General features: G+C 42.8%; 1 protein-coding gene across 9 annotated transcripts in view; it reads left to right on the plus strand.

Annotated features, from left to right (window-relative positions):
* SHROOM4 (shroom family member 4) overlaps positions 1-21366 on the plus strand; it is a 213004-nt gene extending 191638 nt beyond the window's left edge. For 8 of the 9 annotated variants that reach the window (XM_067724068.1, XM_067724070.1, XM_067724071.1 and 5 more), the window contains 5 exons: positions 7556-8356; positions 11917-12066; positions 12942-13122; positions 16599-16868; positions 17786-21366. In XM_067724068.1, coding sequence (XP_067580169.1) covers positions 7556-8356; positions 11917-12066; positions 12942-13122; positions 16599-16868; positions 17786-18055 — 1672 coding nt within the window. In that variant the 3' untranslated portion in view covers positions 18056-21366. The remainder of the gene's footprint in view (positions 1-7555; positions 8357-11916; positions 12067-12941; positions 13123-16598; positions 16869-17785) is intronic. The other variant, XM_067724076.1, reaches the window with a different exon arrangement.
* Positions 21367-22679: the final 1313 nt, after the last annotated feature.

Raw genomic sequence — 22679 nt, forward strand, 5'->3', positions numbered from 1 at the left:
TGAGAATGCTGAAGAGGCAGCATGTTGTGCTGGCAAAAGCACGGGCATTGGAGTCAGATGGACCTTAGTTGTAACTTCTCCTGGCTGCTTATTCTCTTTATGTTCCCTCAGTTGTTTAACCTCCCTGAGTCTCATTTCTAACATGGGCAAGAGAATACTCAGGCTGGAAGATTGTCTTCAGGGTGAAACGAGATGGAGTCTGTTAACTGTCCAGTGCTGTGCCTGACACATGGTGGACTCTGAGTAAACAAGAGTGGTCATTACCATCCCTTAGCACCATGTCTGTGACACTATATAGGGTTCAGAGGAGTAATGGAAAGACCTTCTTGGAAACTCCAAGTTGGAGTCATTGGAGAGAGGAATCTAAGCTTCACCCAGGACAGCCCCAGCATAGCAAGGACTTCTCTGATTTCTTCAAAGGACACTTTGCAGCAGGCTCCTGGGGGCTGTAGAAGGCTCAGAATGAGTCCTGCCACTTGTATTTGCTGTTGCCAGACTAATTGTTCCTTGCTTGAAGTTCTGTGGCCCCAGAGGCAGAGAAGCGTGGCAACAACAAGCTCTCTGGGCCCTTCTCCCCTCCCTGTGTAGCCTCCTTGTATCTCACTTCCTGGATCTTGTAAATATTTCCTTCAGCAATAAGCTGGGAGTGGCTGTTTCTCTTGGAGCAGTCTTATCTTTTGGCTGCTGGGGAAAGGGAAAGGGGAGAGGGGCTGGGACTGTGCACTCTTGCTGCTGAGATCCTGGAATGCCAAGCTATTGTGGTGAGGTTAAAAATAAAAATTCCAAACAAGAAAACTTCAAAAGGCCTAAGGAGGAGGCGGGAGGAGATTTTTCAGTCTCTGAAAATACTGGTTTTCATTTTCAATTACTATGAGCCCCTCCCCCCCCAAAAAAAAGATAGTAACAAAAGGGGAAAATCTATTCATCAGAAGAACAGGCAGCCTGTGCCAAGAGGAAAAGAGAAGAACAGCCCAGAACTTGGCACACGATTTGCTTTTGTTTTTGAGATGTAGGCTCCTTGCTGGTGTCAACAAAGCCCTTTCTCAGACTTAGCTTTCATGCTCCCTCCCCTCTCTTCAGCAAGGAGTTAAAGTCTTTGAGAACACCTTGGGGATGAATGTAGTGCAAGTACCTTTTGCCTTAACTCAGGAGTCCTTGCTTCAGTGGGATTTCCCTTGGAGCCAGATAAGGCAAGTTCCAGTCTGGACACTACTACTTCTTACTAGCTGGGAAAATTAATGACACTCTCTAAGCCTCAGGATCCTCACCTGCAAACTGGCAAAAATGGTAATTACTTCAATGAGCTGGTGTGAAGATTAATAGAAATACCTGCATGAAAGTGCCTACAAAAGTGTGTGACACATAGTAAGTAAGATGTAAGAAACCATAGTTCTTTTCCCTTAATTTAGCTCCTTATCCTCCACTCTAGGGAAGAATCATTACTTCATCCCAAAGAAGAGTTGTAGATTTAGATTTCTGTGCATATAGGTGGCTTGAGCCCTTTGAAACTAGGGCCTCTAGAGACCAATATCCTTGGCCTGAGCCTGACACACTTCAATGCAAGCCTCCCATTCACCAGTCTGCTTCAGCTATTAGTGCCTGGAAAGCAAGGGCTACGGGTTTTGCTCCCCTGAGATCTGGTCACCTTGCACAGTGTAATACTGAATGACAGCTTGGATGACTTGTACACACATTGGCCCAGCTGGTCCCATCGAGGGCAGTGCTTCCCCTTTTCTGGAGTCTTGCCTAGTTCTGCTCCCTTGATGTAAATGACTCTGCAAGGTTCAGGCTGCCCTTACACAAGCTGTGTCAGTGGGAGAGCAGTGCTTTTGAAATTAGGATTGATGCAGAGAATAGCAATTTCCAGGTTGCCTTGCTAGAGCCTAATGCCTCAGGATAGTGTCACAGTGCCATAAATCGGGGCACCAAATGTCCCTAGAAGGGTGTGCTCTTTTCTTCCAACTGGTTCTGGAGTTGGCTACTTAAAGGTAAATTCTGTAATGCTGACATAAGTGATTCGTACCTAAACAAGACAACATAGAATATCTAGTCTTGTTGATCGTCACACTGCTTTTAAGCCTAAACTTGCCTTTTATTCTCTCTCCCTTTTAGTAGATGAGAAGAGTGAGTGAATGAGCCTAGGATTAAAATCCTTGGTTATCTAGGGCCTCCTGGCTCGGCAGCCATGTAGCTGAGCTGGGACTCCAGGACTCTTGGTTTCTTGGCTATTGAGTAGGGCTGAACATTAACCAGGGGACAGTGCCGTTCAACTCCCTTGATGGGAACAAGGAGCAGGGCTGAAGCATACAGCAGTGAAGGCTGTACACTGCACAGTTTGCACAACCATATGCAGTGGCCCTAAGGACTTCACTCTAATAATAAGCATAGTTCTGTCATTTATTAATCACTTTTCCATGTACCCAGCATCATTGCTAGGTCCTTTTTATTTTATATGGTCAATCCTCACAGCAGGTTTGTTAAGATAGATATTTTACTGAAACTGAGGTAAATTAAATACTTTCCTCAAGGTCATGCAGTTTTTGGGTTCTGGAGGCAGATTTTTAAATTTTACTGAAATTCAGACCCAAGTCTTTCTAACACTGTGTTCTTTGTGCTCTGCTCTGTTGCCTTTCCTGTGCCCTGGCAAGGAAAGAGTGGTAAATTTGATGACTATCATGGAGCAGGGTTTTTCTCACCACGGCTGCAGGACATTGGCCCAACTTGAGCCTTTGGAGACGTTGCTTTCACCACCTGCATCTCATAAGATCTAGATTTGAGATGAAGGTGGGGAAGAACAGGAGAGGCAAGGACAGAAGGTAGGAATGTGTGTGCTGAGGGGTGGGACACATACTGTACAGATTGGAAACCAGCCTAACTGGAACAAATAACTCTATCCCCAAACCTCTACCTCCAAACCACAACACTCCCATCTTTTTCACCCTGGACCTTTGTTTCCATAGTATGATCCCTGAACCACTGGTATTAGAATCCCTTCGGGAAATTGTTTAAAATGTAGATTCCTGGGCTCCACCACAAGGTACTAAATCTCAATTTCTATTGATAGAAGTGGAGCCGAGGAATTTGCATTTTAAACAACATCTTCAGGTAATTCCAATTAAGAGCCACTTCGATTAGGAACAACTGCCTCAGACCAATGGTTTCCAACTTTTTGGATCATGCACCCTTCTCAGAAAGAATTGTTTTGAGCATTCACCTTTAATATATGTTGGTAGTTTATTAATAAATTACTTATATCTACTAATGTTCTAATATTTATGTTTTTAAATGCAAAAAACGGTGAGTTTTGCATTAGTATTCTTCGATGAGAATGGTCTCTGGTTTTCCTTTATGTATGTTCTAGTTGCTAGGTTTTGGTATTGATGTTATGCAGGATTCTTTTCTTCTCCCCCTGTTCTCTAGATTCCAGAATCTAGAAAGTGTAAATAGCATTGAGGTTGTCTGTTACTTGAAGGTTGGTAGAATTAACACAAGACCATGGGAGTGTGCTGTTTTTTTGGTCAAATTTATCAAATTTTTTCCTATGATAACCTGTGGTTTAGATATTTTCGTTCTTCTGCAATTAGTTTTGGTAATTATGTTTTCCTAGAAAACTAAGTTTTCAAATCTGTTTTCATAGAGTAGAGCAAAGTGTTCTCTTACTCTTTTCATTTACTTTGTAACTGTGGTTATTTCTCCATTTCTAATTTTGTGCATTTAGGATTTTTAATTAGATTAGCAAGAGGTTTATCTGTTTTATGGTTTTATATTTTCTTTTGAAGAAAGCTTTTGGCTTTAATTATTAGTTCTATTATTTGTTTTCTAGTGTATTAATTTCTGCCATTAGTTTTATTTCTGCTTTGCTTAGGTCTATTTTTGTGGCTCTTAACTTCTTTTGTTGAAAGCATAATTCATTTGTTTTAATTTGTTTTTATGTATTAATATAAGTATTTAAGACTATCAATTTTCCTTTAATCATTGTTTTAATCAACCACATCCTCTTCTGATATTTTCATTGTTGTTATTTGTAGGTAGTCTACAATTTTAGATTAGATCTCCTCTTTGACTAGAGTGGGGGATATTTTCTCCCTTTTATTTTCTGTGTGCTAGAAGTATTTGTTTTTCATTTTGCTATTAATTTCTAGTGTTATTTTATTGTGACTGGATACAGTTTTGTCATCAGCTGAAAAAGTCTTATATTTTGTTTCTGCTTTTTCTACCTTTGCATTTTCTATATATTTGCTTTATGAATTTTGATGCTATGTTATTTGGTACATAAAGATTCAGGGTAATTAGATCTTAATTGTGTTTTCTAATCATTAATATTATAGTGCCCTTCTTTGTCTTGTTTATTGCTTTTTCCCTTTAATTCAACTTTTTTTATGATATGAGTATCATGGTCCTTGGGGTTTTTTTGGGAATTAGCTCAGTTATTAAATATTTATGGAATGCCTACTATGTGCCAGGCAGTAGGTACCAGATGAATGAGACACACAAGATCTCTGCCCTTGTGGGGGTGTATGCTCTGAGAAAGGCAAAATAGAAAAATGATAATTAAGGATAAGTTGTCTCTACTTTAGATAAGGTGGTCAGGAAAGGCCTCTGTGCCTGATAGCATTTATCATCCTATTACTTCCCACTCACCACCTTGTTTGTTTGTTTCCTGAGGGGGGAAATGCCAGGTGGAACAGTCTGTACACAAGGAATTATTATAATCTTAAGGAGCTATAGGTGGGCTAAGGTCCAAATGAGAAGAGAATGGGGATGTGTGGCTATGAATTTCTGATCCACATGAGGGATGAGCTAGCCAGGATGGGGACTGCAGATGAGGGGAATGAAGGAGATTTTGCTTTCCATTCTATCTGACCTGGGCCACCATTATGTGTATTATTATTTTTTGAGGAAATATTCTCAGTCTTCATTGTGACTACTGAATGGATATTCTGTCTGATGATTTAATTGAACTGCTGGAATTTCCTGTCACTAGGCAGTACTTAGCATGATGCTGATTGCTCACAGACTATAGCAGGAAACCAGATCTTCTGGCTTAGAGGGCTTAACTCTTTAAACTCAGAGATTAAAGAGATGTCCTTTGCTTTGGTCCCTCTTTATTATACAGAAGTTTAACTCTTATACATATTTAACTAAACCTGGACTTGTTTTCCTTGCATATACTTTTCTATTACTTATGAGATGAGAGTCTTATTTCACCTCACAAGTCATAGTTTTTAAGCTTTCTGATAGTTTTTTCTTATAACTATGTAATATATATATACATATATACACATATAACACATATTAAAATTTTATACACACACACACACGCACACACACCCTGAACTCTTGAATCTGAAATTTATTTTGGTATATAATATATGGTGCAGCTCCAAATAATACTGCTCTGCAATTGTCTCAAAAATATCTATTAAATAATCTTTATCTTCTTGTTATGGAAGGTGAATTATATATGACATTTTAATAAATAGTTTGATATGTTTCTGGACTTTCAATTATGTTCTATTAGTCAGTAAAACAGTTTTAATTATAATTGCTTTATATTATGCTTTATACCTTACTTACCCCCTATTTCTTCTGTAGCAAAATATGTTTTTTATTATACAGTAGTCCCCATGTATCTGTGGGAGATATATTCCAAGACCCCCAGTGGATGCCTGAAACCACAGATAATACTGAACCCTATATATACTATGTTTCTTTTAAATACATACATACTGATGATAAAGTTTAATTTGTGAATTAGGTAGAGTAAGAGATTAACAGTAATAACTAATAATATAATAGAACATTATAACAATATACTGTAATAAAAGTTATATGAATTCTGTCTCTCTCCTTGATCAACTTCCTCAACTCTGCCAGAAATGTGGCAGTGGCTTCTTCATTGACAGATGCAGCCTTTCCAGTAACTTTCCTGTTTTTCAGTCCAAACCTATTCCTAAATCTTTGTAACCATCTCTTACTTGCAGTAAATGGCTGAAGTCACTTGTTTCAGGGGATCCCTTGCTGAAGTCTTCGTATAGGCTCCATGTTTTCTGGCGCAACACATTGCTGTCAGTCAGAACATGCTTTCTGTTCATGTCTTCCATCCACAAATTTAATGCCTTTCCATCTTACCTAAGCCCATGTCATGCACTCTGGCTGTAACTTTTGCAGTTTGAGATATGACAGCAGGCACGAATTTCTTTTTCCTTCTTCACGATTTGATGGATACAAGATTCGTTCTTACCATAGATCTTAGCAACCTCAGCATATGATTTTTTCCCTTTCCTTATTAAGTCAAGAACGTTCACCTTTTCACTTAAAGGAAGCACTTTACGGCTTCTCTTTGGCAGATCTAAATTGCCAGCATCTCTACTCTTAGGCCTTGGGGCCATTATTAAGTAAAATAAGGCTTACTTGAACACAAGCACTGTGACACTGTGACAGTCCATCTGATAACCTAAGACAGCTACTAAGTGACTAATGGGTGGGATCCGCTGGACAAAGGGATGATTTAAGTCCTGGGAAGGATGGAGCAGGACGGCGGGAGATTTCATCACACTACTCAGAATAGTGTGCACTTCAAAACTTATGAATTGTTTATTTTGGGAATTTTTCATTTACTATTTTTTGGACTGTGGTTGACTACAGGTAGCTGAAACCTTGGAAAGTGAAACAGTGGACAAATGGGGACTACCATATCCTGCTTTATTTTGCAAGTTAACACAAAAATTCTATAGTTAAAAGTCCTGGTGAGAATTCGGATTGGAATTGCATTAGAAGGATATATTTTAAATCCAAAATAGCAGATATTTGTGAATGGCCTGCTCGATGTTTTTTGGTACAAGTATAAGAACATGGACAGAAAGTATACATGCCAAATTCATGATATAGCTTGCATGTAGAGAGGCAGCACGGGAATAGAAGTGGGGAGTGAAACAAAGGATATTATTATTTTAAAAATTCATGAAGCATAGATGGTAAAGTATTAAAATGTGCTAATTGTGGGCAGTAGGTGGGAACATGAATATTTATTATAACAATCTCTGTATGTTTTTAAACATTTGAAATGTTTCATAATTAAAAACAAAACAAAAACAACAGATGTAGCAGGATAACCACACTTGCAAGCCCCAGAACACAGCACATTTGTGTGGGGTGGTGTGTATATCCAGACTTTGGAGTTAGACTCTCCATGTTCAAATCCTAGCTCTGCCACTTACCAGCTTTATGACCCTGAGCAATGACTTAACCTGCCCATGCCTCAGTTTCCCCAGATACAAAATCAGGACAATAATAATAGCTACTTCCTATGGTTATTGTGAGCATTAAATAAGTTAAGACATGGAAAGCACTTAAAACAGTGTCTGGCACTTAGTATGCACTCAGTAAGTGTTAGCTATCAGTATTATATAGCATATATTATTATTACTACACTTACTACCTATATTATATTGTTTTGCGGCTGTTTTAAATTTTACATAAATGATGTTATCCAAAATTATGGGACCATCTGCAACGTGCTTGCTTTATACAACCTTTATCTGCTGTTTTGCAGGGAAATGGCTCATTCCAAGGCTAGCTTTTCATGGGCAACCCCCTTCCATCCTTGCTTTGAGAACCCAGCACTGGACTTGTCAAGCTACCGAGCAATCTCTTCTCTTGACCTCCTTGGAGACTTCAAGCACTCCTCAAAAAAACCAGAGGAAACCTCCGTTTATGAAGAGGAGAGCTCCCTAGCCTCCATGCCCCGCCCACTGCGGGGCCGGGCCTTCTCAGAGAGCCACATCAGCTTGGATCCTCAGAGCTCCCGGGCCTGGGGGCAGCATAGGAAGGAGCTCTTTACCAAAGTTGTTGAGATCCAGCCAGATCCTCTGGGTGCCAGGAAGAAGGCCTTTCCTCCTCCTCGCCCTCCTCCTCCCAACTGGGAGAAGTACAGGCTCTTTCGTGCAGCCCAGCAGCAGCAGCAACAGCAGCAGAAGCAGCAAAAGCAGCAGCGAGAGGAGGAGGAAGAGGAGGAGGAAGAGGAAGAAGAGGAAGAGGGGGTGGAGGAGGAGGGGGAGGAGGAAGAGCTGCCACCCCAGTATTTCAGTTCAGAAACCACTGGTTCCAGTGCCCTCAATCCTGAGGAGGTCCTGGAGCAGCCCCAACCCCTGGGCTTTGGCCACCTGGAGGCTTCAAGGCAGGGCTCACAAAGCCTTCCAGCAGAGCAAGAGTCCTTTGCTCTCCATTCCAGCAATTTCCTGCCTCCAGTAAGGGGCCATTTGGGATCTCAAGCTGAGAAGGCTCTGCCCCCTTGCTATTATGGCATTGGTGGGCTTTGGAGAACATCAGAGCAGGAGACCACTGATTCCCCCAAGTAAGTGCTTATGAAAGATGTTAGGTCCCTGAAGAGGTGGCAGCATGAGTTTGAATTCCACCTTCACCATTTGCCAGCTGTGTGACCTTGGGCTGGTCAATTAAACTATTTCCAGCCTCAGTTTTCTCACCTGGAAAATGGGCATGATGATACATGGTTGTTGTGAATATGAGGATAATCCACGTAAAAGACATAGCCCCATACTTAGCACATAGTAGGTACTCAGTAAATGTCATTGATGTTCTTATCCCTAAATATCACTATCAAGGTACTATATTTATTTTTTTCTAGTTTGTCTTTAAGGTATGCATCAGTGTCTGGCCCCTGAGCAATAAGGCATTAAACCGTTATTGCCTTGTGGCCTTTTCCAGAAGCCTGGCTCAGGTCCTTTTCTGCCTTTTCTGCTGCTTGCTCTCTAGAACAAGAGGCCAGCTCACAACCTGACCTGCCTCTGCTCTAGGACCTGTCTGAGCTTCTAAACTCTTCCCCCACCCCCAGCATCAAAGGTGTTCCTGGGGTTGGATGCTTTATGCCCTGACCATTCCTTACAACAGCCAAAGGCATTCTTTTCATCTTCCACTTTCTCCATCACCCCCACCCTTGCTTCCTCTGCCTCTTTGCATTTGCTTCAGTGGGCAAATGGTAGTACCAAAAGTGGTAGTTGACAGGGTCAGCTGTCTGGGCAGAGAGGCTGCAGAAGGAGTGTACTCTGGCCACAGAACTGTTCCCTTCACTGTGCCAATGCTCATTGGCATGCCCCACAATGTGTGGTTGTCCTCTTTGCTCCAAAACAAAAGAGCTTTGGCTTTTGGCTCTGCTAATCCTCCTGCAGAGAGCTCCACGGACTCTCTGCTGGGGATGGGGATGAGGGGCAGGTGTCTATCCTTTCAGTGCTTCCTTTAAATACCTTTACAGAAGGAACTTGCCTGAGACTTGTTGCTATTAGAAGTACCTTGTTATTGTGTCTTTTACTGATGGACAAATCCATTACTTGGCTATCTGGAGCTAGTTGACAAGTTTTCCAGCCTAAGGTGCCACAGGCACAGCACTTACAGGGCCTGGCTCCCAGACACTATGAGAATTTGTCAGATCCCTAGTGGCTGCTTCTCAAGCTGCCCATCTAGCTGGGGAGTATTCTTATTGTAATTAGAAAACATTTGTGGAAAGTGACTGTGGATTGTTACCTATCACAGCAGAGAGAAGAGAAGGCAACCTAGCACATAGTAGGCACTTAATATTTCTGAAGAAAGAATGAATAAATGAATGAATGATCACATATTAAGCATTTGATATGTGTCAGACACTGCTAGCCATTTTATATCTATTATTTCATTGAATTCTCCCAACAGCCCTATGGGCCATTATTATCCCCATTTGACAGATGCGGAAACTAAAGCTGAGTAAAATAAGGGACTACCTAACTCAGAATTACACAGAAAAGACTCAAAGCCAGATCTTACTCCAAAATCTATGCTTCTTTTGCCATCCTAGGCAGGCTCTCTTAGGGAGATCTGGTTCCTGCAGTAGCCAGGCCTTTACTTAGACCTCCTGTCCCCTAGAAGGCAATGTGTACCAGAGGTAGTAGTTACAGGCCCCAGGCTTACCCCTTTCAGCCTCCTAGTCCTTCCTCCTTTATGTACCTCCATTCATCTTGGCACCTTGTCCAGAGAGAAGGAAATTGCTATTACTAGAGATCTTGTAACTTGTTGCACAGATTTTTTTTTTCTTAATGACTATGGGATGCAAGGGGAAACATTTGTTTGCATACAAGCCTGGCTTGTGGCTGCAAAAAGTCAATTATAGATGCTTCTTTGAGTGATGGAAATTTAAGGAAAAACATCATTCCCGACATAGCTAATATTTTTTGCCTCTTTACTATGTGCCAAGCATTGTTCTAAGCACATTTGTTTATTGACTGATTTAATCTTCACAACAAGCCTATGAAATAGATACCATTAGTTTCCTACAGTTTTTAGATGAGAAAAGTGAGGCACAGGGATATAAATTAAGTTGCAGAAGATCACAGGTAGCCAGAACCCAGATAGTCTGGCTCACTGTGCCAACTACATCACCCCAGGATCTCTGGGCTCCTCAAGAAGATCCTATTCCAGACCCTCAGAGAGCACAGGGTTCTACCCAGCAGGAAGTGCCTTTAAGGTTTTGTAAGGGAAAGTAGTGTTAAGGGCAAGTAGATGTGTAATATTTTGAATCTAAAATGCAAAAAAAAAAAGACATCCTAATTTCAGCCACGTTAAACTAGAGTCTGTAACCCACATACTCTTTAGTTACAAAATGTCAGGATACATGTAGAAGCAGGTGAGTGGAATTACTGAGCATTGGTTAAATCTGATAACTCTGATTCAATTACAGGTATAGTTTGCTTTATGGACTCTATGCATTTTCTCTCAGTGCTCTGGAGAAGGAATCTTATTTTTGCAACAAAGTTCATTATCAAGGTCAAATTATGTTCTCATAGATCTCCTATAACCTCTGCCCTATTAATGGAGAGTATGAGGAAAGGAGCCCTAGAACACAGTGCCTGATATGATACACTATAATATAGTACAGGGCCATGTCTGCTAGGGAACTGAGTCTCTAATTAGCACATCCTTTTTCAAAATTTTTCTCCAGTTTTATTGAGATATAATTGACAGATAGCCACATCCTTTTTTTAAAAAAAATTCTGTGCTTTCTTTCAGTACTTTCTAACTTTCAACTCGCACACATGCCCCTAAATATTTTTCTTATAGGTAGGAATTCCCTAAATTCATACATTTATATTTCCTCCAGAATGTTCTCTCTTCTCTGCTAACATAGATACAGTCCAGCCAGAAAATTCCTTACATGCAGGGTTTTATGTGATGTCAAGTTGACCCTGTGGCAGTATAGTATAGTGGCTAAAAGCACAGATTCTGGAGTTAGGTCACCTAGGTCTAAATCACGGGTCTGCCATTTACTGTCGTGATCCCGGGAAAGTCACTTTACCTCTCAGTGCCTCATGTTCCTTATCCATAAAATGGTTGTCATGAGCATTACATTTTATGTCTGTATTTACACACACACACACACACACACACACACACACACACACACACACACATATATCTTAGTACAGCTCCTGGGCATAGTAAGCACTATGTGAATGTTAGCTAGTAGTGCTCTTTTATCAGTACTATCAGCTTAAAAACCTACATGTAAAATGAATACCTAGGATGAGCAATATTGGCATGCCCAAATTTCTTTTGTGTGATGAATTAGGAGACAGCATAGCATGAATCAGTAAATAGCTGTGGAGCCTTTTACCCATTATTTTTGACCTTTATCTAAGAGCTGCAAATAGCTGCAAAAATGACTAATGAGTTTCTCCTATTTTTCCTTTCAAACAGCTAGAAGTTAGTGAAGGGGCAGTGACACAGACAGGTGGAGGGTAGGGATGGCTGGTAGGCAACAAGAACATAGTGGGAGTGGGTCTCCCCTTTACATAAACCATAGGTGGAATTATTTGCCTCTCCATCACTGAACCCTAACATTGAAGCATTTCATTTCTTTCCTCACATCAGACCAGAAGCTTTGATGGCAGAAGAGTCCAAACCTAAGCCAGCATGGAGCCAGAGCTACTTCTTTCCTGAGGAGAAGTTCTCTTTCATGGGCTGGGGCTCCGAGAAGCAGCACCTCAACCCCACAGCCTTCAGTGAACCCAAGACAACAGGGTCTGCTGTTACACTTGTCAAGCCCCTGGGCACCACTGGTTCCATTTCCCCCATTTCATTCTGCAACCATGGAGGAGGCTGGGACCATTGGGGATATGCCAGAAGTTGAGAGGTGTTATCCCTTCTCAGGCCAAAGGCCTGCCCCACCTCAGGCAATCTCAGAAGAGCTCATGAGAGATGTGGTGGGCTGTAAAAAGTCTCTGGCAGGGGTGCTAAACTCATCCTCCAACACGGTGACCACTGCTGAGGTCATAGGTGACCTCTTTGCTATGGGAGAGATGCAGTGGAGGGGTTATTTCAAGCAGGAGTGGCACCACCAGGAAAGGTGAAATGATGAGCGTGTCCAGGAAAGCCATGGAGTGCCTTTATAAGCAAGCAGACTAGATAGAGCCAGGTTGGGCTGGCATCCAGGATGGGTAGGATGGAGCCCAACAGTCTTAGAGGACAAATAGCTAAGGTCTCAGACATGTCCCTACCACCTAGCCCCTCCCGTGGGATCCATATACTGGGACCCTGAACCAAGGGGAATCATTGATGATCAGAAGCCTGGAACTTTAGGGGCCTTCTAGTTTTTTCTGGATTTTATTGGGGTGTTAATGACCAAACCCATTGATCTCTAAAGAAGTCCCCCCAGCTGTGGAAGTCAGGGATGTAGAAATAGCCTTCTAAGTTCTTAAAGTTGGCCTTGACTTGGTTTCTAGAGAGCCTTCACATGGCCTGTTTATGTTTGAACAGTGCCTCCCCATCCATTATTTCCTTATTTTATAACTCCTTGGTGAAGCAGGGTCCCATTTTATAAATGAGGAAATTAGGAAGCAGAAAGGTCAGCAGGCTGTCAACAGAGGTGCTCAAATGGTCATTTTTTGTTTCCACAGACAAGAGTTTCAGCACTTCTCACCTCCCCACGGTGCCCCAGGGATCCCTACCTCTTATTCAGCTTATTACAATATTTCTGTGGCCAAAGCAGAGCTGCTGAACAAGTTGAAAGACCAACCCGAGATGGCAGAGATTGGCCTGGGAGAGGAGGAAATTGACCACGAACTGGCTCAAAAAAAGGTGAAGTTTTTGGCATGCCTTAGAGATTTACTGCATTTAGCTTGAGTGTGTCTGGAGGTTGACCTGCCCTCTACACAATCCAGAGTATCTTGGTACATTCCTGTATTTTCAATATGGAAATCAAATAGCCTGTCTAGGTTTCTCACAAATGCAACTGCAGTCTCTTTTTGATCCAGTCAATAATAGTAATAATATTATAGTAATCATCATCATCATCATCACAGTGTCTCTCAAATCCTAAAACCAACTCTATAAGATAGACGTTACTGTCTTCTTTTTACCAGTTGAGAGGACCAGATTGCCCAGGGTTACAGACTAAGTGTTGATCCAGGACTCAAAGTCAAGACTGTCTGACTTTCTGCTCTGAAATAAGCCAGCCTTGTAAGTAACTCGCTACCCAAGGTACATCAGAGTTTTTGCCAGTGAGTGCTAACCAATGGCAGCCATTGATTTTATTCTGTGTAACTTTCAAAGAGAGAGCAGACTGGCCAAGAAAGAAAAGCAAAAATTATAGGCCAGTCAACTTTAATATTTATTTGCAAGAATAGTCAATCATCTCTTAAAAGTACTAAAATAGACAAATGGAGATGATGTTGTTCTGAAGCCTCCCCTTTCTTCCTCTAAGTACCACTAGCCTGGGTTTCTAATCAAATTCCTGGAATCACTTTGCCCTCCCTGCACTTACCCCTTTTATTTCATAAGCAAATAGGGTTTCCACGGCAACCTCAAAGGCCCAATTTACCACTTTGTAGACATCGGAACTCAATGCAAATTGCTCTTCTGCCCATATTTCTTATTCAGGACATGACCTGTACAAAAGCTCAAGGCCATTTGCAAGAGACCCCCACCACTTTCCAGTCTGAAGCAAAATGTCAAGGAAAGAATAGGAAGCATGGTGGCATCAAAGTTTTATTGATCCAGGTGCCTGCTTCCTTGGATTCCATGTTTCCTAAATATGACAGGGCTGCTCCTGGCTCACTCAGGATTTTTTTATTAGGAGCAAACCTAATAAATGTCTGATGAGGAGAAAAGAGACATGATCAGAAATGGCAAAACACAGAACAGCAGATAGTGACTTGAAGTGATTGTGGGTGGGCTAAGACAGTTTTTGTCTCTGAGGAAAATAGGTGAGGAAGGTCACCAATTTGTAATATCCCAGAAAAGCCACTCAGCTCTAGCTGGGTCTGTGATGACTCCACAGCTGTATCCACTACCCTTTCCCCAGAGTTGAAGTTCAGGTTATAAAGCCCCAGTGCTGAGAAACAAAGGGCTCTGTCCACTTTCTTCCTTCCAGATCTATGGGACCTAAGAGCTGGGGGTAGGTAGGTGATTTTCCAAGTTGATCATTTGGCCCCCAGCCCTCCCTTGTCCCTGGCACTGAGTTTTGTTTGGGAAAGCAGAGGGTGCGGATATAACTGGGAGCTTCTTGGCATCTAATTGTGTTGCCTCATTCATATCATTGATCCTTAATTTCCAGTGGGTTTTGGAAATTTCCCTAAATGTAAACCTATTACACTTTACACTAAGATAATGGTGAGCTCCTGACTTTTGACCAGTTCTGAATTATGACACCTGGCCCAGACCCAGAGCAGGCTATCTTGTCCTTTGTCACCTCGGACATCTCTAAATAAAGGACGAGAAAAGAACATACTCTACATAACTACAAGCTTATGCTCCCAGAGTGCCTGAGCAGGAATAGTAATAAAACACTGAAGCATACTTCCTATATAGAAGACACTATTCTAAGCATGTAGTATGTATTAAGTCATTTCATTCTCATAACAACACTATGAGGTAAGTAATATTGTTACCCCATCTTTTAGATGGTGAAATTGAGGCACAGAGAGGTTGAGTAACTTGCTCAAGTTTACACCATTACTTTGTGGCAGAGCTGGGGTTCAAACCCAGGTAGTCTGGCACTAGAGTCCATGCCATTGACCATAATGCAATACTGACTGCAAAGGCTGGGAGCAACCTGGGACAGGTCTATTCTTGTCAGGACCTTGCAGCTAGACAGGTATCCATTAGCTCAGAGTGCCAGGTGGTGGTGGTGGTGGTGGTACTAGTAGTAGTAATAGTAGAAGTAGTAGTAGTAACAGCATCAATAAACATATATTGAGCACTTAATGTGCCACGCACAATACTAAGTACTTTACTTCTATGATCATATCTAACCCTCACAACAACGGACGGTTGGTGGGGGGCACTTCTTCAATTTACGGATGAGGAAACAGAAGTCTCAGTGGGATTGGGTATCTTGCCCAAGGTCACACAGTTTGGAGGATGTGGAATTGGAATCCAGGCATCTCTGACTCTAAAACTCCACTCTACCACACTACCTTCCTGTGAGTGCAGTCCCACAACTGGTTACACCTATAGGGGCGACAAATCAGAAGACACAAGCAGTCCTTCCCTTGAGAAACTTACAGTCAGTAGTGGGAGAGGGATCAGATGCACACACAGGAAACAGAAAGTGAACAACCTCAAATTACACTCAAGGTTCTCATTCTAAAAGACTGGAGAGTTTAGAAAAGAAAAAGATCATTGAGAGAGGAGTTATGGGGGCAGGGGCTTCCAGCAGGGAGGGTAGGGGCAAAGCTGGGCTCTGAAGAAAGAATGGGAATAGCCAAAGTGAAGGAAGAGATAAAGAGCTGGCAGAACTGCATAAGCAAATCAGGAATATAAGAATGAGTGTTGTGAACACAGCATGAGGGGCTAATCCTCAGAGGTTCTGAGGAGTGAGATTAGAATGGTAGGGTGAGGCCAGACTGAATCATAATCATAGCAGCTGCTTTTATTGAGCACTTAGTCTGTGCTAAACCCTTGGCATGCATTATCTCATTGAACCCTTATTACAATTCAGTGAAGTAGGTACTGCAGTTACCCCATTCTGCCAGATAAAGAAAGCAAAACTCCATACAGAAATTCACCTAAGGTCACACAGCTAGGAAGTGGCAGAGCTAGCAGTCAAACCTAGTCATTGTGACTCCAGGACTCACACTTTTATCCAAAAGGCCTCAAGAGCCAAGCTGAGTGGTGGAAGATCTAGCACAGTGTCATCAACATCAGAGGTACTGAAAGGGATTGAAGGAGAATGAATGAAGTAATAGGCAAACACTTGATGGCAGTGCTTTTCTTACCTATGCTCTCACAAGCATTTCTGTTTATTAAATAGCCTCAGCAAGTATTTAGTAAGTTACATTTGGCAAATGAGAATTAGCCAATGGGTACCACTCATCTAATGCCAAGAAGTTTGGTGGTGACAGAGATTCCTAGCAGATCTGAAGAGATGGGAAAGAAGGTGCCTGTCCAGAAAACTGGAATTGCTCACGACTTGCTCAGGTTTCCTTTGTTTCCAGTGACTAGGGTAGAGCCCGCCTTCGGTTATTTAGATCTCTAAACAGTGGTTCCAGGGACAGATCCATTTCTGTCAGTCCCCATTCTCATCCTTTGCTTCTCCTGTTTATTTCTCCTAGGTTCAGCTCATCGAAAGCATTGGCAGAAAACTTTCTGTCCTGCAGGAGGCCCAGCGAGGATTGCTGGAGGACATCACTGCCAATTCTGCCCTTGGGGAGGAGGTGGAGACCAACCTAAAAGCCGTCTGCAAATCCAATGAGTTTGAAAAATACCGTTTGTTTATTGGGGACCTGGACAAAGTAGTCAACCTGTTGCTGTCACTCTCTGGTCGACTGGCCCGTGTGGAAAATGCTCTCAACAGCATCGATTCAGAGGCCAACCAGGAGAAGGTAGGGTTGAGGTCTCCAGGGTGTGGATGGAGGGAAGTGCCATCTGCTTCTTCCCAGGGATCCCTCTTTCAAGTTTGGCTAGTCTGGAGGCAGCAGAGCATAGTGTGAAGAGTATGGGCACTGGCTTTTAAGTGGAAATTCTGACTTTACCACTAAGTAACTGTGTGATTGTGGGCAATTCACTTAACCTCGCTCTGTCTCCATCCCTTCAAAAATAGGGTAAACACACTACCTACCTCATGGGGTTGTGAAACTTAAATTGGATAATCCATGTTAATGACTTAAAACATAGCCTGGAACAAGATAAACACTAAATCATTGCTAGTTGCCAGTAGTAGTAGTAGTAATAGTAGCAAGTAGTTGAGATTGGGAGTCTGTCAATTTCATAGGTTGGGACACTCTGCATAATTCCTGAACCCAAATGGCATTGCCTTTTTCTATCCAGTGGTTCTTGGATACAAATTTGAACCCACAGTGAAAGGCACATATGCTTGTGTATACACACATGGATACATACACACACACACACACACACACACACACACTCACACAGAGACACACACTGTTTTGAAAGTATCGTCACAGCGATGTTTTTTTTTACCAGATGGAAGGTGTACGAGCTGGCTTTGTCAGAGCCTTCCCCCACCCCAATCCCAGTGGTGGGCCACAGATTAACAACAGTTTAGAGATAGAAAGAGGTGATTGCTCATCCCCCATCCAGAATTGCTGTCATGTTTATCCTCCCCTTGCTACAGGAAAGAAAGGCTTTTGCATGAAGGTGGACTTCAGGGCAAGAAATCTAGGACTGATCACTGAGCAGAGGGGCTAGTGGCTTTGTGAGAGCATCACTGGTGGAGCACTGGGTCGGGCAGATGACTGGTCATTGGGATAGCCTTATTGGTCTTCTGCTTCCCCAGTTGGTGCTGATAGAGAAGAAGCAGCAGCTGACAGGGCAGTTGGCAGATGCCAAGGAGCTGAAGGAGCACATGGAGCGCCGGGAGAAGCTGGTGTTTGGTATGGTCTCCCGCTATCTGCCTCAGGACCAGCTCCAAGATTACCAGCACTTTGTGAAGATGAAATCTGCTCTCATCATTGAACAGCGAGAGCTGGAAGAGAAGATCAAGCTCGGGGAAGAGCAACTCAAATGTCTCAGGGAGAGTCTACTCCTGGGGCCCAGTAATTTCTAATTCCACCAGCAGACTGCCTGCACCATCCCTGCCCCGCCATAATGGGAAGTGCTTTCAATCCTTGTTAGCACTTTGTTAGCAGGTAGATAACAGTTAGTTAGCAGTTTGTTCCATATTCTCTACCCTGGACGTCTCTCACTACCCCTTAACCTAGCAGTGTTCCCAACCAGCTAAGAGGACCTGGGGAGGCACCAAGCTTCTACCCAAGGGAGTAGAAGCAAGAAGCAGGAGCTGCAGCAAAGTGTGATCGTACAACCACACTCTCCTTCTCACAGTTTGCATGGCCAAGCATTCACCACACACAGGACCAACAAAATGCCTTCATTATCCTTTGTACTAGGACACCAGGAACATCATGTACTCAGCCCCACACACACACACCATCATCAGCCTTTGAAGTCTCAGAGGGAAGTTGCCTGTGCAGCTCCACTCTTCCCCAGGGCTCGTGGCCCAGCCATTTCCCACAGAAATCTGGCTGTCTTGAGGGCATTCACCTACCACCAGCTTCAGGGCCTCACCCCAGCTTTGCAGTAGGAAGCACAGAAGGAGAAATGACATTTAACAGAATGTGAGCAGAGGTTGGGAATCACCTGATGCCCTGCTAGAAGGAGCTATGCTTAAACAAACTGGCTCTACCCCTGCCTTCCCCATTACCTAGCTGAGGGGGAGGAGGACTACCTTCAGCCCCAGCTAGTGTGGCCCTCATCCTGTCCTAAGACTTTGGCCTACCACTTCCTGTTTCATCTTGCCTTTTCACTGCTGGGAGTTACAGGTGCCTACCCTAAGGGCTTCACACTATGGGCCATGAATAGTTCTACTAAAGCTAACTTCTGGATACATGTTTTATTATTGGGGGGAGGGGGTTGTTGTTATATTTTAAATGGCCTTTTGATTTTATTTATTTTTATGTCTTGATGGTTTTTTTCTGTTTTTTAACTAATAAGGTAAGAAGAGGGGAGTTAGAGAGGGAAAAGTTAGCCCAGAAGGAAAGCATTTTCTGCAGATCAGCCTGAATTCACCATGGCTAGGTAAGCAAGTGCCAAGGCCTTGGATTCTTCCCACCATAGCTAACAAGTGTCTAAGGAAGGAGTTCTCACTTCGAACTCAGTTTCCCCACTATGGCCTGGCCATATACTTCCCTTGAAGTCTGGATGACCATGAGCTTAGAGTTCCCCAACAGGCTTCAACTGCTTCTTATTTTTTCTTGAAACCAAAGAAATCTGAAAGGGACAAAGGTTCACCCATTTCTCTACCATTTCCAAGCTAAGGAAGGCGTAGAGGTGACCTCAGGAAGAGCTCCTCTATCTAATTGTTTTCTTATCCTGTGGCCTGGCTCGAGTAGCCGAAATTCATGGTAGCTGGAAGCTTCAGCCAGGGCCAGCCCGCCAGAGCAAGTTATAATCCAGCCAGGATCTTAGGCACACAAATAATGAATGCTGCTGCTGTGGCCACCCGGTAGCCAGTTTCTATCCTGGAAAAGCCCTCAGGTGGGTGATGGCAGGAAGGGAGTTGTGGCCAAATGCTGCCCTGTTACCCAGCTCAGTCTTCTGTTCCTTGCTAACTGGGGCCCATGCTTGGTATTGCATAGCCCTGTGCAGCCAACCCGGCATTGCCATCGCTTCCAGTTACTGCTCAGTTCCTCAGGGTCCTTGGAGGTTAACTGTAGCAGCAGGGGTGCCTCATTCAACCAAAGAATTTGCCAAGGAACTTTGCTGCTGCTACAAATACTGGTTGCTAGCTTCCGTTTCCTCTTCATTGTATTTGGAAACAATGGAAGAATCTTGGCCAGCAGGGTGTCCTGTGGGGAGGGGTGCCCTGAGTATGCTCAGTACACTGCTGCTGTCAGAACCACTGTTAAAATGTCAACCTGCCATTCTCCCATCAAGTGGAGGATCCTACTCTGTTCAGGAAGGCTGATGGCTTATAAAGGGCTAGGTTTACCTAAGCCAAGGTTGCATGAGATGGGGGAATGCTTTGAATAGAGGCTGTGGTTGCCATCTTTTTTTTTTTTTTTTTTTTCTGTAAGCAGGCTCTTTAACAGTGAGCAGGCAGAGATGTCCTGTATTGGGGAGGATGAGGCCAATGTAGCCCAACATTCTAATATTTTTTTTTTGCCAGAACAGCTTTTTGGGAATATAGCCCAGGGAAAAAAGTGGCCACTTACCTGGACACCATGACCATGGTCTGGGCTTTTCTAGTCAGCATTAGAATGATTGTATCTTAAGTTTATCAGACTAAAAGTACTATTAACTTTGTTATTTGTGTCCCTTATCCCACCTCCAATTATTCTAAAGTTAGGATCAGAGTACAAGAATGCTCATTTTCACACGGAGTTTCCAAAGCACTTAATACTGTATTGAGCAGTGAAGCTTGGCAGACAAAGGTGAACTACCAGACAGGCACAGATGCCCCACAATGCTGACGTGGCAGGCCCATCATGAGTGATAGCACTGCAAAGCCGCCGGTATTACCTGAGATGCAGTATCTCTTGCCCGTTCTCATTTCCTGTGCTCAGCCCTCCACCAAGGCCTGCCAGGGAGTAGCAGTTTGGAAGGCAGGGCAAGGGATTTCCCCGTACAGGCCACAGTGGGTAATGTGTAAGCACAGTGGTTGAAATTTAGAGAGGAATCAGTGTAAGGGGCTCTGGGTAATTGAGTCTCCTTGAGTCCCACCAGCTGCAGACTCAGCCAGGGTAGAGCAGTAAATGCTCAAGGGGAAGCCAAGAAAAAGGACAGAAACACTGAAAAAAAAAGCCCTAGAAAGTGAGAGACTGGAAGCTGAGGAACAGAGAGGGTGAAAAGATGAAAAGCCTCTTTCAAGGCCAGATTCAGGTTCTGTTTTCCATTTCACCTCATGTGCCAAAAAGCTGCCGAGGGGCACTGGAGCCACAGCCTTAACCCCAGCCTCCCTAAAGGTGCTGCTCTGCCAGTAGCAGGCCCCAAATGGAGGAAGCTGGGCACATTTCTGGCCACTTTCTCCTGTCTGAAGCTTGATGTCTCCCTCTGTCTTTGCCAAAGGAATTGTCTATGCCAATAATATTTCTGTAACAGCATATTGTATTCTTTGAAGATTAGTAGGTCTTTAGAGGGGGGTGGGGCAAGGGGCAATTTCTATAGAGAAAGAACCAGTGTTTGTTGTACAAATGTTGGGGGGGTCATCTATCCCATGTGAAGCTATTAGTTTTCTGAATCTTATTGTTTCTGCGTTTATGTCCTCCACCACTCCCTTCTTGGCTGACATTGATATGCCTGCCAGATTGTCATCGAGGGTCATACTTCAATAAAAGGTGCTAAGGACAAAAAAAAAAATTATCTCACGTGTTTTGACTAAGGTCATGGAAATTCCCTAATATTCTGCTGAAAAGTATTGGAAAGGAATTTGGTCACCTATCCATAGTCCTTCATAGGTAACCATATAATCAGAGCCTTACCCACATCCCTAAACCCTTACGCTGGCCCCTCAGGGATAGCATTGATGCTACACCATTCATTATTCCCAGTACAGTAACTGAGAATTCAGGAAGAGTCAACAATAGGCATGATCTCAGGTGTAGACCTCAGCAGTATACAGAGCCCAGTTCTGGAGTCTATCCTGATCAGAGGTGAGCCACTTTCTAGACTTCCTCCAATCTTGAGTTCTCTCTACTAGTATCATCTGACTTCTACCTGATAGTTCAGTCTCACACCTTTACTCTTAGTCACTGATCAGCTTTCCAAGATAACCTCAAGATTTAGACCCAAATATACTCCAGGCAGCTCCTCTGACCCTGAAAATCTTACTTGCCCCCCCATCCATACATTATTGATATCCCAACTGATCTCCTCCTATTCCAGATATCCAGTGCAGTAGAGTAGAAAGAGCCCAGTTTGGGTATTAGAGTGAACTGTGTTCAAATCCTGATTCTGCAACTTACTTCTTATTCTATGAATCTGGTTTATTTGCTCAACTTCTGAGTTCACTTTCTTATCTGTAAAATGGAAACAATAATATGTATCTTTCTTACAAGACTGTTGTGGCTTAAAAATAATAAATGATAGCCACCAGCTATATACTAAGAGGTTGTTTGTTAGAAAGGCAGAATCAATCCCAGGCTCCACTCGAAACTCAATGATAATAGTCTGCATTTTAACTAGACTCCCAGGAGATTCATGTGCATATTAGAAGTTGAGAAGCACCAGCTTATCACAAATAGGCTCAGTACATAGTAACCATCATTCGAGTCCTGATTTACTCAGTTCATTCTTTTCCAACCCAGACACATTCTTGCTCTTCTCACATTGCTCACAACTACCTGCCTAAATGAGTTTAGCAAGGTCTCAGGATACAAGGCTGATATATAAAATCACTTCTGTTTCTATACGCTAGCAATTAACAATCTGAAAACAATTTCACTTATAGTAGCATCAAAAAGAATAAAATACTTAGGAATACATTTAACAAAAGAAGTATAAGAATTTTATACTGAAAACTAAAAACATTGTTGAAAGAAATTTTTAAAAATCTAAATAAAGGCACTCTATGTTCATTGATTAGAAGAGTTAATATTGTTTAGATCACAATACTCCTCAATTGACCCACAGATTCAGTGCAATCCTTATGAGAATCCCAGCTGGTTTCTTCGTAT

The sequence above is a fragment of the Pseudorca crassidens genome, chromosome X, assembly GCF_039906515.1.
Source record: "Pseudorca crassidens isolate mPseCra1 chromosome X, mPseCra1.hap1, whole genome shotgun sequence".
NCBI classification, from domain to species: Eukaryota; Metazoa; Chordata; class Mammalia; order Artiodactyla; family Delphinidae; genus Pseudorca; species Pseudorca crassidens.